The 15,937-nt window shown below is 40.2% G+C and overlaps 1 protein-coding gene across 2 annotated transcripts in view; it reads left to right on the plus strand.

Annotated features, from left to right (window-relative positions):
- SETD3 (SET domain containing 3, actin N3(tau)-histidine methyltransferase) overlaps window positions 1–15,937 on the plus strand; it is a 57,578-nt gene that overhangs the window by 4,056 nt on the left and 37,585 nt on the right. For both annotated transcript variants that reach the window (XM_027457591.3, XM_072038308.1), the window contains one exon: window positions 14,291–14,400. In XM_027457591.3, the coding sequence (XP_027313392.1) occupies window positions 14,298–14,400 (103 nt within the window). In that variant the 5' untranslated portion in view covers window positions 14,291–14,297. The remainder of the gene's footprint in view (window positions 1–14,290; window positions 14,401–15,937) is intronic.

A 15,937-nucleotide genomic window follows, 5' to 3' on the forward strand; every position in this document is an offset into this window, starting at 1 on the left:
GGAGGCAGTGGCAACTAAGAGTGAGGTGCAGGCTGTTTCCTGCCCCTGCCAGACTTTCTTGGGGAGTGGATTAATTCTCCTTGGGACCACTCTTCAAGATATTTGCTTATCTTTAAATAAAGATTAAAGCTTAGATGTAGCTACATAACTTCAAGTACTGAGAGAAGGAGCTTCCAGGTTTAAAAATATTCTGAAAGTATTTCTAAGGAGAGCTTCTGAAAGACCTAGTTTTGGGACCTGCCTGTAAGGTGATTCAAATTCGGTGTTTTAGTATCTGCAGTTACTCTGTGAATGTGCATGTGTACTCTGCCCTGTTGCCCAGGTCAGCAGGGAGGATGGTAAACAGTATTTGTCCCCATACTGACGCCAGGGGTACACCACTAGGGACGGGCCTTCTGCTGGACTTTGTGCTGCATGGAATACCTAAGCCCTTCCGTCCTTCATCACCACATCCCCAGCCCTGCTCAGCAGCAGGCTTACACCTTGCCTAGTCTTCTCTTCCTTTTGCTGCTGCTGCACCTGCAGAAGCCCTTCTTGTACTACATGTTCCTCGCCAGATTCAACTCCAGGTGGGCTTTGGCTTCCCTAACCTTGTCCCTGCATACTCGAACAGCATTTTGCTTCCTGCTGTTTCTATCTTGTCAGGAGCACCTGGTTTGTTTATGCAGGTCTCCTGCCATCTTTGCTACATTTGCACATCCTGCCTGTAGAGATGAACCATTCCTGGGCACAGAGGAAGTGATCCTACAAAGTCTTACCTGTTTACTGTTATTAAAAATAGAGCAGTAACAGTATAGCTTTGTATCCTTCTGTTCTCGAGCTATTTCTCTTGGAAGAGGTGCAAGTAGTAAGCTGATAGAGCCTGTTTCATGAAACCAAGAACAGATGCCTGAGTTAGCAAACAGTTACCTCTTTGCATCAAATCTGACTCCAGGAAGCTAAGAAAGGTTTGTTGGAGAATTTGATGCTACATGTTTCTGAAGTGCAACAGACTGTAACTTACCATTTTGGAAACTATTGTTGCGAAGTAAGAGTTCTGTTTAGGCATATGGGTGGCTCTGATACTTTTTAAATCTGTACAGACAGCATTTCAGTGCTCGCATCAAAATGGTTCTGGTTTACTGCATTGATAGTCACCACACCTTATTCTGTTTTTAAAATTGCTTTTCTATCTGGGATAAAATGAATTGTCACCAATATATTCTTCTATTGACAGAATTAAATAGAGATTGTTATCAATGTTTACAAATCTGGGCTTCTTAATTCTTTAAAACTGGTGATAAAATGCTCGTATCTTCTAGTCTTTGCCAGTGCCCTGCACCACCTATTTACAGGTTAACTTACTCAGTTCTGCCATTCAACCCTTGATATAAAAGCAATTCTTTAATACATCTGCATAGATTTTCTTGTTGAACATATTAGGAAATAGCTGTTGTTGTGCATTTAAAAGTCTGTGGCCTATTTGTCCTGTTCAGTTTTTAGTTCTCATATATGGCACTGAATTTTCAAAATTGGCTCTCAGCCTTCTGGGTCAGTGCTCCATAGCCTTGCACAAGCTGTGTCACTGGGGTGGGCTGTGAGCTTCCAGGTGACATGGCTAGAGCTACTAGGATCAGGAACTTGATGAGACTGATACATTTCAACTGTTCTTGTGATATTCCATCACTGCCATCTCTAAACCAGCAGTGTTTAGTGTTTTTATAACTCCTGCTGCTCACCATGAAGGATAATACTGGCTGGGTTTTGATATTTGTGGTATTAATGTTTGGAGGCTGTCGTACTTGTATTTATGATCTTGCAGCTGGATAATCTTTCTGTGGAAGCTGCCTTCTCCAAATAGTGTGTCTCAGAAGGAAGCTCAGCTATGTATGGATGAATTCCATTCTTCAAGGACCTATGCTTGCTGGAGTATTATTTTTAGACTTGCGGAAAGTAGCTTGGGTTGGCTGGTGAAGAATGGAGAATGTCTGTCTGCTTTGGATGACCAGCAGAAACATTTAATCTTCCACTTTGCTATGCACAGTTGCATCGACAGCATATTAATATATTAACTCTCCTTGAAATAGAGAAGGATCCATTCCCTCTGGAGCTTGCTGCACCTGATTCTGTCAGTCAGGAGCAAATGGAACTGGTGTTGCCAGACCGATTGGAGAGGTTTTGTATGCTGACTCAGTGAAGAAGCTGATACAATCCCTGTAAGGTTTAGTTGCAGAAAATGACTGTTGGGTTGTCATGTGGTAGTCAGATCCAGATTAGTATCTGTTCTCTGCTCCTTTTTCTAAAAGTCAGTGTTCAAATAGTAACTTCTCACTTTGTGCCCAGATGATGCTTGGGAATAATAGTGAGGTTTGTAAAATTGCAAGCTTTCTGTATCTAACTGCTCTATTGAAAAGTAAAAAATCAGTCCTGCTTTCAAGACAATGACGGATAATGTTGCAATTCTCTGTTGTCATTGTAGGATGCCTGGCTTGTACAACCTGTTTCTCTGGCTTATTAGATCTTTGATTCAGTGTCTCAATAGAAGAAATTGCCCAACTCTACTTTGAGTGTGGGCATTTGGAAGGCTGAACTGGAACAATAGCCTAATGTGATAACTGCTTGCTTTATTTTGCAGTGTTTTTATAATTGGTCTCTGGAAGTGGGTTGGAGGTAGGAATGTGAGGTTTTTTATAATGATATAAGTAGCCAAAGACTTACTCTGCAAACTCTAGTAACTAAACTGCTGTCATAGTCTAACAGACAGTGAGTGTATGCCTACCTGAGGGTGGGAGGTTACTGTGCAACTTCAATTTGTTCCACCGGAACTTTCTCTACCAGAAAGTTCAGAAATGTCAGATCAGATAAATAACACAAACCTGACTTGAACACTTTTGCACACTTCTGCTCTGACAATGTGTAACACCTTGTCCTAAAGCACAGGGCACGAGCAGTCTAGCTTTGGAAAGTACTGCTGCTCCCAGAATGCATTTTTCTCTGGTGGATAGAGAAACCAGTATCTCCTACAGCAAGCTGTCAGGAGTGGCTCCTGTATGAGCATAGTGTTGGCACCAGTTCTGCCCTTTGTGCTTTTAGAGGAAGAATTCCTTGGTCTCTTCCAGAGTGGATGTCATCTCTTGTCTAGTGACTTGCCAGACTAGTAGGTAAGTGCTGCTGGTGGAAGCAGCGAACCCTTTGGTACAAGAACTGGGAAGCAGAACACTAGCACTAGCGCCCCTCTCATCAGGAGTCATGCTGCTGCTTTTTTTTCCCTTTTGTTTGTGATCTTTCACTAGAAAAGGAACATGTTTTCATTCTAGGCTGAGGGAGCTAATCTTCATCTTGTAAGTGCTTCAGTTGTGGCTTGCTGGTTAATGCAATTCCAGTTCCAGGTCCTTTCCTGGACACAAATGGTGTTGTTCCTGGTATATGAGATTGGGCCCTAGCTATGGCAGCAGGACTAGAAGCTCATTCCTGAGCTGTCGCTCCTTGCTGTGACCCATGCAGGTCTGAGATGAGATTGAAAGGTGCTGAAGCTCCAGAGGCCTGCAGTGGTTGTAGGTCCAGAACACAGGCATCTGTAGGTAGGATACCTATATGCTCTGTGCAGGAATGAGAAAGTCCCAGGAAAACAGGAATGTGGCTAATGGGAAGTAACACTGAAGAGTCAATTTGCAGGGGTTGACGGTAAGAGATGCCCAGGCTCCCTAGACATTTGTGGGGGGACTATAGTTGGTTGCAGTTCCTTATCTGAACACTTTGGGATATTGCATGTAGGGTCTGATCAGCCCTGTTCTGGGTTTTAATGGATGCCCTGCATGGGAGAGGGAGGGGAGGGTCAGTGACATGGCTGATGGTTTGTGTGGATGTAAGACAAGGTAGGGGAACAGATTTCTGGCAGGCAGGTTACATTAGTATGCTGTACTGATACAGTTCTCCTGTGGAGAGATGGTGCTCAAACCCTCTCCTTTAATACAGAGAAGAGAGCTTTCTTCAGAAAGTGATGTGTGGCCTTCAAGGGAGCAATGTGTTTACTTTGCGTGCCAAAATAAATGTTTAAACTATTTTTGCATTGGTCTGTGTTGTCACTTATATTTTTGTGTGTCTTTACAAAAACCCAAACAACGACAACAAAAGCCATGCTATCAAGCAGTTGGTACTACAACTATCCTTGTTTTGAATTGGGAGGATTTACATTTCTGAGCAGCTGGCAGCTGTTTACAGCACCTTGTTTGATAAAGTAATAACGTACAGTGACCGCATCTGAAAGCTCAGGAGTGAGGCCAAGTACACTTAATGCTGGTGCATCTTTCTTATGCCTGATAGCCCAGTAAATGCCTGTGTTGAAAGCTTTATTTCAAACCACTGTGGTGTTGCTAGGCTGAATTGACTTGGAGACTTTAAGGGTTCAAGTTGCCAACTATGAATGCCAGAAGATGAAAAGAGGCTCAGAGGAACCTGCTCCTTCACTTTTAAGGTCTAGGATAACTTCCAGTATTTCAGCTGAAGTTTCTAGTCTCGTCTTCTAGATTTGTCATGATTTTCCACACTAAATGGGCAGTAGACTTAAGGCAAGTGGGTTTGGAAGGCTTTCCAACTGCTATTAAACCATAAACTGCATCACTTATCAGGCATTTGTAGCAAAAGCTTCTCTTTGAAGTACATATTTGTAACATGCATGGCACTGAAGTGCTGTGGAAGTTCCTTTCTTAACTCTCACAACAGAGTTCTTTGGGGAATTAGAATGCTAAATGCTTGGTCTGCCATGGGTGTTCCCAAGGACACAAATTATATCTTCAAGTGTAGTTGCAACTTGGCTTGAGGGTTGCCAAATCTTCAGTGAGGGTTTTCCAGTTGAAGGAAAAAAATCATTAGCCTGTGCTACCAGGCAAGCCTGTAATTATTTCAGGGGGGAAGCGTTTCCTTTGGGCTATTCAATGCTCTGGAAGTGCTGTGTTTGTCACTTGCATCGCAATAAATCTGCCTGCTGCAACAATTTGTTTACACTGTAGTAACCATTGCACCATTGTAACCATCCTACCCTATAAGCAGACTTATTTTCTTTAAACTGCACATGGATGCAGGTGGAATAAGAGGTGGTAGTGCTGGTTGGTTATTTGCAGGAAAAAAACGTTGATTTTTTTTGTGACTGGCTGATGCCATTTCCTGCCAGCAGCAGGAGAGCAGCCAGATGTACTCTGGGTGTGAAGAAGTGCAGCAGGCCTTTGTGGAGGTGGAGCACTGTTCCAAATGCTTTTCCTCTACTACAACTCCATCCTCTTCCAAGATGACCTCTGGTGTTTTTCAGAATCATACAAGGCGTGTGAGATCACCTAACAGCAAGCACTCTGCCTGGCATTGATATTCCCCCATGTCCTGGAGAGGGTAAGAAATGGCACACAGATACCTGCTGGATTTTCCATACAGTGAACTTGCACTATGGCTCCTGGCTGAAGCCTGGAAGTCCTGTGCATTGGGTATGCATTGAATATACACTTCCCTGTCTATTTGGATGTGTTGTTTTTTTTTTTTATGGTCTGATAGCAATCCTAAGCACTGTGATTGGGGTGAAGTGCCAGCAGTTCTGTCTTTGAGCACACCTTCTGTGAGTTAATGTGCTTTGGAGAGAAGCTTGATAAGACAGGTGTGCCTCACTGTTACCCAGAGGAAAATACAGCAGTTATTTTGAAACTGCCTAGATTGTGTTCTTTAAGGAAAGGGTATTCCAGGAAACAGCATAAAACTATCTGAATTCAGATGCTAATAACTTCATGCATGCTGGTTAGTGTCAACTCAGTGTCCAAAGAGAGGTCCTTAAACACTGTCATTCTGGCAGTGGTGCTGAAACATTCAGCCAATTGGAGATGTTACAGGATGTGGATGTATGTATAATGGAACTCATTCTGAAGACAGGAATTGCATGTGCTGCAGTGTAATGTAAGACAGGTCCGAAAGCTTGTACTAACTTGTTTTACGCTGTGGTTATCACCTTTCCTTCCTACTTTCCGTTAGAGAGATTTGCAAGCTCTTTTATCACTGTGTAAGATTTTAAGGAACGCGTGTGAGTAGGAAGCACATATCCTTTGTGAATGAAAGGGAGATGGTATCTTTGTACAGTTACACTGTATCGCCTTCCTGCTTGGGTGAGAAGCTTCAGTGCCTGGATTAGTTCCATTAGAAGGGCCCAGAGCTGTGGCGAGTGCTTCAGAGCATCTGCTGCCTCTGCTCCCACTGGGGATGTGGTCGTCTCTGATGGTCCGACCTAAATGTCTGACAGGAGCAGCCTAGCATGCAATAGTAAGTTGTACTGGAGTTGCACTATGCGTAGAAAGCGGAGGGTAGACAAAGGTGTTAAAACAAAAAATAAACTGATATTTCTATACTGCATAGAAATAATCAAGGGCCCTATTGCTGCTAAGTTGCTTGAGGGCATTCCACTTAGGAGGAGTTATTGTTGCAATTAAGTGGCAGTCCTTGGCATTAAGCATCTTCAGCTTTAAATCTCTTCCTTGGAGACAGTCCAGTTAATTGGAATATATGTTGTTGCTTAGTTTTTTATTATTCATGTGTCATTAACTATAAAGCAATTAAAGGACTTAAAAAAAAAAAAAAATCTATACAGTCATACCCAAGAACTTTTTACTGTACAGCCAGACTCAGTTTCTTCTTTTATAGCTGCTATGTGAAACAGACAGTAATGTATAGTGACACATATCCAGTAAACATCCAGTCTTCCCTGTGTATCCTAAAGAAAATTCTGTTATTTCAAAGAGGTGTTGTCTCTTTTTTGGTCATTAGAATTATTCTGAGTGACCAAAAAGCAGTTGCATTGAGACATGACCCATGTGAAATATAAATTCGGGCTCCAAAAGCAATTGCTATTAAAATGTATGTTTAGATACCATTGTTACATAGTCTTCAGTTGCATCCAAGGCTCTGTGAAAATTTCAAAGCTTATCAGCTGTCTCAACCAGGGGCAGAACTGGTTTTAATTATTTGCTTTGTGGCAAGGAAATGAGCGATACAGGCTGATACAGACTGTTAGATTGCACCTCTGTTACCATAGTGTTTTTAACTTCATGCCTTCACAGTAATCGTCAACAATTGCTTTTCTTGCTATTGTCACTTAATCCAGTGGTGGGTAAAATACAAAAAAAGTGATAAAAGACCAAGGTTGTTTGACCAAGCCATCACTGATATTAAGGTTTATAGAAAGTAATTTTAGTGACTATCCTGTATTTACCCAGTGGAGTAAGTGCACTTACTGGTTGAGCTGTCTGATATGACACACACTAAAGTGACTTCTTGAGCATTGTTGTGCTGCAGTGGGAAGTAGAACAGGTTGTTAAACCATCACAGGAGCTGTTTTGGCAATTTATGGAATTTCTGGATTTATGGGACTTTTGGAAAAATCTGTTTAAACACAGTCAAAAGTAGTGCATGTCTTAGCATACCACCATTTTAAATTAAACAGGGTAGTGTGTTATTTCCTGACAAACGTGTACAGGCTAGTACATTTACCTAATAAAATCAGTGTACCTTAATGACTGTGGCATAACTATGGCAATAGAGTTTTGGGGCAGTAGTAACATTCTTGGTTTTGGTTTTGCTATACGTTTTGGAGAGTTTTCTTCTGTGAACATTAGGAGGATAGCTCCTGACAACAGCTAATCTCATTCTCTTTGTGGACCAATCCTTTATAAAGTTTATAAGGGGTTGCTTTTGGGATTGCATAGCGATAGCAAAAAGATCCTTGAGCACAGAACATGTGAGAGGGTTTTCATAAATGATCAAGAAGTATTGGACATCGGGTTTTTGAAATATAAGTCAGCCATGTGACTGTCTTATGCCTTAGTAAACAGCCCAGCTGTAAAATGAAGTAAAACCAGTATCAAACAGTATCTTGCATGAAAAACAGATGCTCTGCATGAACTGGATTTTTTCTGAATAAGTACAAAAGCAACAGTGTTCTCTCACATTATTTTTTTTATGTACTCAGTTGATGTTAACTGTTCTTAAAATAGTGACAAATTCATTTGCTGTAACTGTACTCAAACCCATCCTCTAGGAAGAGAAATAACACCTTAATTTGAAAGCATTAAGGATAGAGGCATATCTTGCAAATGATTTGTTTGCCACTAAGTTCTTTTCATTAGTGAAAACTTGAGATAAATTTTCAGTGTTGGTCTGATATTTCTTTTCTGTTTTGGTCCTGCTTGTTAAGTGTTTTTTGCTTGTTTTCCTATTTTATTCTTACTCGGTTACATTCAGTCCCAATACAAATGGGTCATGGCTAAATCAGGTCTTCAAAGGAAGATAAAACTGAAATTCTATATGAAATAGGAGAAGCTGGCTTGGGTAATTTCACAACCTCACGGAGAAGGGAAGCTTGCTAAATTGCAGCTTAGACCACAAGAAGCTGGGCGAACGCACTGGAGAAAAATCCCTCTTTGTCGTGCTTTCCTCGGAGCTTCATAAGTACGTGCTCTTGGTGGCTGTTGAGGTTGTTCTTCCTGGGGTAAAAGACAGGGTCACTCTGGCCTGGCAGAAAAAATAAAAATGACAAAGATAAGGATGAAAATAAGAGTGTAAAAAGAGGCAGAGCAACTTCTGTTTTTGCCGTTCCCCCAGGGGATGGTGGATGCTGTTCAACGCTGTTCTTGACAGAGGCAGGAAGGTGGTAGGAGATGTGGCAACTGGTGTTTCATCAAGCTTTTGCCTCTATCTGGTAGATAGCTTGCTAGAAGAGAAGACTGAGGAAGAAGCCCTCTGATTTTATGGAGTGTTGAATCTGGGAATCTGGGGACCAGGCACTAGAAGAGGAGGGAGGAATGGCGAGCAGAATCTCATGGAACTGGAAGAAAACTGCTCTGTGGTGTAACCTGGATGTGTGTGTGCCAGGGTCTGCCTCTTACTGCAGAACACACGTGTTTAGAGCTGTGCTCTGCTGCTGGAGGCAGCATGCTTGATGTGATCAGATGAAAAATCTAAGCATGGCAATCCCCCTATTTTATATAGGGAGAGCTTACAGTGTCTTGACCTGCAGGAAGGAATGGCATTTGAGGCCATGTGACAATACAGCATAAAGATTTATTAGGACTGATGAGAAGCAACACAGTCCACACTGAGTCCTTCTGGGACAGGAGAAGAACCCCAGGGCACTCTGTATTTGGGCTGTGCCTTGGATTGACTCAGAGTACAGTATCTAGCCATGAGTGCATCAAAGCTCTTGTAATGAAATATTGCAGGCTGTGGCCAAGGGAATTCTTGGGAAGCATAAATTTATACTGTATTCTAAGCAGAATGCAATCTTAAGTGGCATTTCTACCATCAATCTTTTTAGTGTTTTTTTGTAAGCTATTTTTGTTAGCGTTGTCATCAGCACTGTGGTAATATTTCAGATTCCCTTTTAAAAATGGGAGGGGGTAAGGCTGCCTTGCTATTAGTGCTTTCTAATCACAGGACGTCTTGCTTCCTGAAGAGCTTACAACTTAAATGAGAGGACAGAAGCATGTTGGAGGAAGTGTATACAGAGTGAATGGTACTGTATTTCACAGAGCTTTCGAGGCAGCTTTATAGAGGAAATGGAAGAAAAAAGAAAGGGCAGTGGTGGGAGGGAAGTAATAGCAAGAAGAGAAGTGATGGAGTACAGCAAAGTTGAGAGATTGAGAGCTGGGGGAAAAGGGACTGAAACTGTAACAGTCATTTATTTAGTGGGAACATCTAGATTAATACCTTGGGAGTGATGAGAGTGTTAATGTGGTTTCCAAGTGACATGATGTAGGTGGTTTTCACAAGCAAACGTAGTGTTCATTGTAAGTGTATAAACTGAATTTTTCTTAAAGATCACAGACATATCTTCCTCCACCCACACTGTTCTTACACTTCTTGATTTTGTGCTTTCTATTCGCTATGAAATGTGTTTATCTCTTTACCAGCAGTCAGAGATTCACGTTCAGAAAAGAACTTCAGCAGTGGAAGCAAAAGACCAAATTGCCATTAAATCTGGTCAAATGAAATGTAAAATTGTGTTCTCCTCCATACACGTTGGAGACCTCATACCAATTGCCTATAAGCTTGTCCCTTAAGCCCCTGGCTGCTCAGCATATGTTGATACAAGATGATGATACGCTTCCTTAACTGAAGTAGAGGGGAATATGACTTAGTCTAGGCAATCAAATTAGGAGAAAAACAAACCCTGCAAGCCTGGCTTGTGTACATCCTACTCATCTGTCCTCCCGCTCAGTGCAGCCAAGGAACATATCCCACAGCCACCTACCATCCTCACCTCTCGGTGCTCTTTGCATAGCTTGAGAATTCCTTCGTCTTCTCCTTGTCTGCCCTTGTCGCCCCGTGTCTGTCCTTCCAATACCGATTCCGGATTTGCCCCCCTCACCTTCTGTGCTGGTGTATGCCACGAAGATGCGTGGGGTGGGGACTGTTATATAATGAGGACATCATGTAATTAGCCTGGAGGAGGGTCTGAATCAAAGCAGATACAATGTTATGGTACTGCCTTAGAAATATACTGGGTCCTGGAAGCAAAGTTAAACTTGAATGGGCACCTCTTGCTGTGGGACTCCCAGACCTGGTGGTTATTTGTAAAAGCTCAGTGATTTTTTTTATTTATTTTTTTGAATAACTGGTTTGCTATCTTGTAAACTGAAAAGTGATAGCTGAAGCAAACAAGGCTTACGGGATTACATCAGTTCTGTCTGCTGGTCAGCTCTTTCCTCTTGGGAACCCATCAGCTTGTTGGGCATCTTCAGTCAAGTTTTGGAGTGGGAGAACTCAGCCATGAGCTGGTCAGCTTGCTAAAGGAAAGGCTGTGTTGAGAACAGGTTATCTGCTTGGCCTGTTTGCTAGGCAGTCAACATGTATGGTGATGTTTTTGCCTAGCATGTTTAGGTATATCCTGACCTGGAAAAGGTGATGTTGCCTCGCTAGAAAAGGAGGAGACTGAAAGCAGTGTGTCCATGAAGAGGCAAGGGAGGTAACTGAAAGCATCGCAGGGGGGCTGGGAAAGGCGGTATCTGAAAGCAGGAAGAATTCCACAGTTCTTGAAAACTGACACATGTACATACTAAAAACTAATAGTATTTGCCTAGCACACTGATCGTGTTCACTGTTGTTATATGGGTTGCAAGATTGTGTTTTTACCTGGTGACTGAGAGGGGAGTATTTGTATAGCTCATAATGATAGCCTTTTTGTGCATCAGAATTAACTGTGGCTTTATTTACATAGGTGTTGCAATGAACAGCTTGGTCATGTGAATGTGAAAAGTTGGGAATTTTTTGTCAATGGTTAGCATAGAATACTTTTAGTATTATTATTTTTTTTCCTGAAGTACTGTCTGGGAAGATCCATGTTTTTATCATCCATGCTTGGTATTGCTTCCATATGGAAATGTGATCCTGTGATCAGGTCAAATTCTCAAATATCAGACGTATTGGCTTTCTTAATGAGAACATTAAGCAGTACTTTTTAAATTATTTTTTATCTTTTAATTTAAAAAGCAAGCAAACTTTTGGTATTTTCGTACAGACCTCTCGTGGTTACCTTCTAAAGCTGTTAGGTGCACATTCTCACTCTAAAGCTGTAAGTCAAGGGGAGAATATTTTACAGCTCATTAAAATATTATTTGTGTGAGATGCGGAAACAAAAGTTCAGACTCTGACACAACACAACTGCTCTTTGACAGCAGTATTTGAAGGGGGAGATGGATCATTTTTGACAGCAGTATTAAAAGGGGTAGAAAGATCATTTACACCCTTCACTGCCAGTGTTTTGGCATGATCCTTCTTGCCAAGCCAGCTGATGCACTATATTTGGAAATGTGGCTGTGCTGTGTATTACCAAGCTTATTCATCATTGCTGTCAGCTTACTCTCCCTTTGCAGAATGCTTTCAGGAATTTTAAGCAGTGTTCATTTGAAAGGAAACATGGCATAGCACTTAAAAATGTTAACCAGAAGACAACCAGAAAAGCAAACTTGAAAAAAAGAAACAAAAGCAAAACAAAAAACATGCCTCACTGAAATGTAATATCACTGCTGCTTCAGATATTTATGAAGTTTTCAGCTCCTCTCGGTCCTGAAGGTTTTTGTTTTTCTCTGCCTGTTATGCAGCTATATTTTAGATAGCTGCTTCTGTTGTCATGCACATACTGGCAAACAGCCTGGCTTTTCATTGCTGTGTTGAGAAACAGGCTTATATTTCATTTTTCTGAAACATGGCTTTAATCATTAGCAAAAAGGTACTTCATTTTTGAAACTTTATTTCAAATTAAAAAATACACTTTTCTTAAGTTACAATTTTTTTTGGAAATCCAGGGATTTTTATGGAATTGCAATTGAAAATCTGTTTCATGAACTGTGTGATACAAATATAATTTTAAACACAACAGGTAATTTCACAAAGAAATTACACTGTTTTCTCCATATTGTACCATATGTTATCAGGATAACTCGATTTGTTGGTTAGAAAATGGCAGGGAATATTGCTTAACTGAACTTTTTTTTGACACATGAAATTGGATTATGTTCTAGATTTTAAGAATATTTGATGAAATTTTCATACGTTTATTATATATATTACATTAAAATTACTATGTTATGTGACTTGTGCTAAGCAGTTCCCCTGGGTTGGTATTTGGAATATATTTTCTGGACAAATACACACATACCAGGAATTCCTTTCAGATGATGGCCTTTAGCAAACACCACATTTGTCAGATGCACTGGATTGTAAGTGGTTGTATTTGTCTCATGTAGCTGAGCGAGGAACGGAGATAAGTTATTTAGGAAGTGGAGTTCTATTTTCTGATCGGGGAATTGGATAAAAAGTGCAGTCTTAATCAAGGTAGATAATTACTTTAAAGGAAATAGTTTCAAAACAAGATATCTGAAGATGTCAGTGCTGTTTTTGCTTTTTTTTGCGTGAAATAAATCTGCTGATTTAATCATGCATGCAGGATACAGAACTTGTTGTCTCTAGAAATTCTGATGACTAAGAAGCAGTAGTTGACACGAAATGCATCTATGGAGATGCATGCAGTGTTTTTGATGTACTAGTGACAATGCTTTTCTGCTTACAGTGCCATCAACCTAGTAAGTAGTGTTTGCTGACCTTATTTCCTATGGTATATTCACTGGGTGCTATCTGAGCTGTAGAAACTGAGACAGACCTTGCATTAGCCTCAAGTTTCTTAGTTGGTAATATACAAGAGTATTTCAGCTAGAGGTTGCTTTTTGGTCTCTAAGGCAATTCACCTGTGATAGTAATGCAGATACTTAACGGTTGTTCAAACTTATCTGTTCATTGTATTTTGGAAGCCAAAGTTCACATTCTCTAAAGTCAGCTTTATCTTTAAATTCCTGGCAATGCTTTCACTGCAAAAATAGGTTCTAATTTCATGCTGAAAATCTTCAAAATATAGTGCTGACCGTGTACAGTATTCGTACAGCTTCATATATTGGTGTATCATTGTTCTAATTCCATGGTGGCATTTCTTATGTTTTCATGTATAAAACTTGTTTTCTTTTTTTCTTCTGATGAAATCTACTGATAAGCATTTGTATACCAAGTAGATCTTTCCCTAAATAGAACTTCTGAGAATGTTTGCAGCATTCTGGTAGTTGTATACACAGGGCATTTTCTTAGGCTGCTTTCCATCAAATTATTGGCCAATAAACAATTTCTTATAGTTGAGAAAAATCCTTCCAAATCACTTCAGTTGATCAACTTATTTATCTTAGCATTTATGAGCATCTTCACTGGTATAAACTGTGTCATAATTTATAACTTGTAACATGGAATACACTGTTACACAATATGTTCATGTGGGTATCCTAATGAGCGTCACCTCCTGCATTCTTATGAGATGAAAATTAATCAAATCTTGTATCAGATAAACGGCTTGTGGCAGAGCAGTGCCTTTCTAGAGGACAATGTTCGTTTAAAAAATGCTGAGGGATGTGACTGGTCAGGAAGTGATTTGCAAAGAATCTGAGATCTTTCCTGACCAGTCTGCACGTGAGGTCTTCTCATGGTAGAAGCTGCACTAGAAAAGTATATTATGCAACTCAAGTGGAACCGATAAAATGAAACAGCACGTGTGGGTTTGAGCCTCTGATACCTACTAGAGAGCTAAAAAAGCCTTTTTGTGCCTCAGGACTCCTTAGTCTCCATGTCCTAAGGGACAGTCTGTCTCACTCTTGTTTTGTGTCAAGAGGAAATAATTTGGTTTGTTTGTTGTCTTGTCAATTTGTCATTGCTGTAATTGGTAACAAGTCTGCTTGTTAATCTGTTTTAGTTGGAAGATGGGGAAGAAGAGCCGAGTAAAAACTCAGAAGTCAGGTACAGGAGCCACAGCGACAGTCTCTCCAAAGGAAATGTTGAATCTAATTAGTGAGCTATTACAAAGTAAGTTTCATTTTATGCCTCTTTGGGAGAAGGGATCGTGTGCTGAGCACTCACAGATGTTTTCTCTGGTTAGTGAAACCAGTGAATTCAATTCACTTCCTGTAAGTGGCCAAGCTGGCTATTTCAGCCTGCTTAAGATAGTATATTTTGTATCTCGTAGCATGTATCTCTTAGTAGATACAGTTACAAGTCTATTATCTGTTCGTGTTGGCCACAGTGTATTTTGATAGCTTCTGGCTTTATGGCACAACTCAAGCATAAATACTGGGTGAGATTCGATTTCAGAAAAAGCTATTGTAGATTACTTGACATTGCAGCTTTGTCAAAAATGTTTTTCTTGTAAACCTCAAGAATTACACCATTTCTGTTGAACATTTGAACAGCACTTTGAACCAATATCAGAGTAGAGAAATTAATTGTGGAAAGCAGCAGTGCAACTCAATTCAACTGCACTGTTATTTTTGTCTTAAATAAAAATGTTTATTTTTATTCTTTGGAAGCCTTCTGTAGTGCTCAGTTCTAGTGTGTAGTCCAAAGGTTGTTTCACTTATTGAGGTTCTTGGAATTTGTCTGTTATTTCTACTAAGCATAAAAAGCAGAGCATAAATTCATATGATTATGTTAAACTACTGTTCACACTTGCTACTGTCACTGGTAACTGTCCTGAGCTACACTGTGGTTGAAACAGGACCAAATTTTTGGACACATTTAAATGTTGCCTTAGAAAAATTCAGGATTTTTCTTCAGCATTGCTCACAAAAGAGGAGACAAGGAGTTGGCAGAGCAATTCTGTGCTTGTGCTACAGTTGGCCTGTGCTTTGCTACCAAAAATAAAATATAGATCTAATTTTCTAAGCAAAGACAAGTATCAGCTGTTCTTTTTGTCAAGCTTCCATGTTTCATTCAGTGGAAAGATTTTCAAATCAGTTGAACAAGGTAATCTTCAGCTGCCCACTTGGATTTATGCAGCTCAGATCCACATGCTGGCATTTAGAACATTGTCAGAGAGAGACTGTGGATTTAATCTAAAGCTAAATCTTGGCTAAGTGTCCCTTTGCTTGTCCTTCCTGTACGCATGCGTGTTTGAATGCTATATTAATTAGGTAGGTCAAATGTACATACTAGAAAATCTCTCATTTACTGAAGGTAAGCACAGTGCTGTTACTTGCTTTCTTTACAGTAAAAATAACAGCAAGCAGGCCAACGTAAATGGTGTTTTGTGGGGGTTATTGGAAACAGAATATTTTGTCTGTTTGCTTTATCTGTGAGAGTACTGAAAGCTCTGGTTCTTCATATTTTTTTCTTCCTAGCTTTTCAAACATTTGATATTTCTTATCTGAAAGAATGGAAGAATAGATGAAAGTAAAATAACTTCAGGAACGTTATACTGTGAAAACTTCAAAAGTCTCTAGTAATTACTTGCCAAAAACCAGGATGCTTATAACAGTGGACATGATAGTGTTTACTATGTAAACATGTTCAAAGGACTAGTACTAAGGTTCACTTAAAGTTACTGTGCAACCATGACCTTTTCTCT

This window comes from Anas platyrhynchos, chromosome 5, assembly GCF_047663525.1.
Source record: "Anas platyrhynchos isolate ZD024472 breed Pekin duck chromosome 5, IASCAAS_PekinDuck_T2T, whole genome shotgun sequence".
In the NCBI taxonomy this organism is placed as follows: Eukaryota; Metazoa; Chordata; class Aves; order Anseriformes; family Anatidae; genus Anas; species Anas platyrhynchos.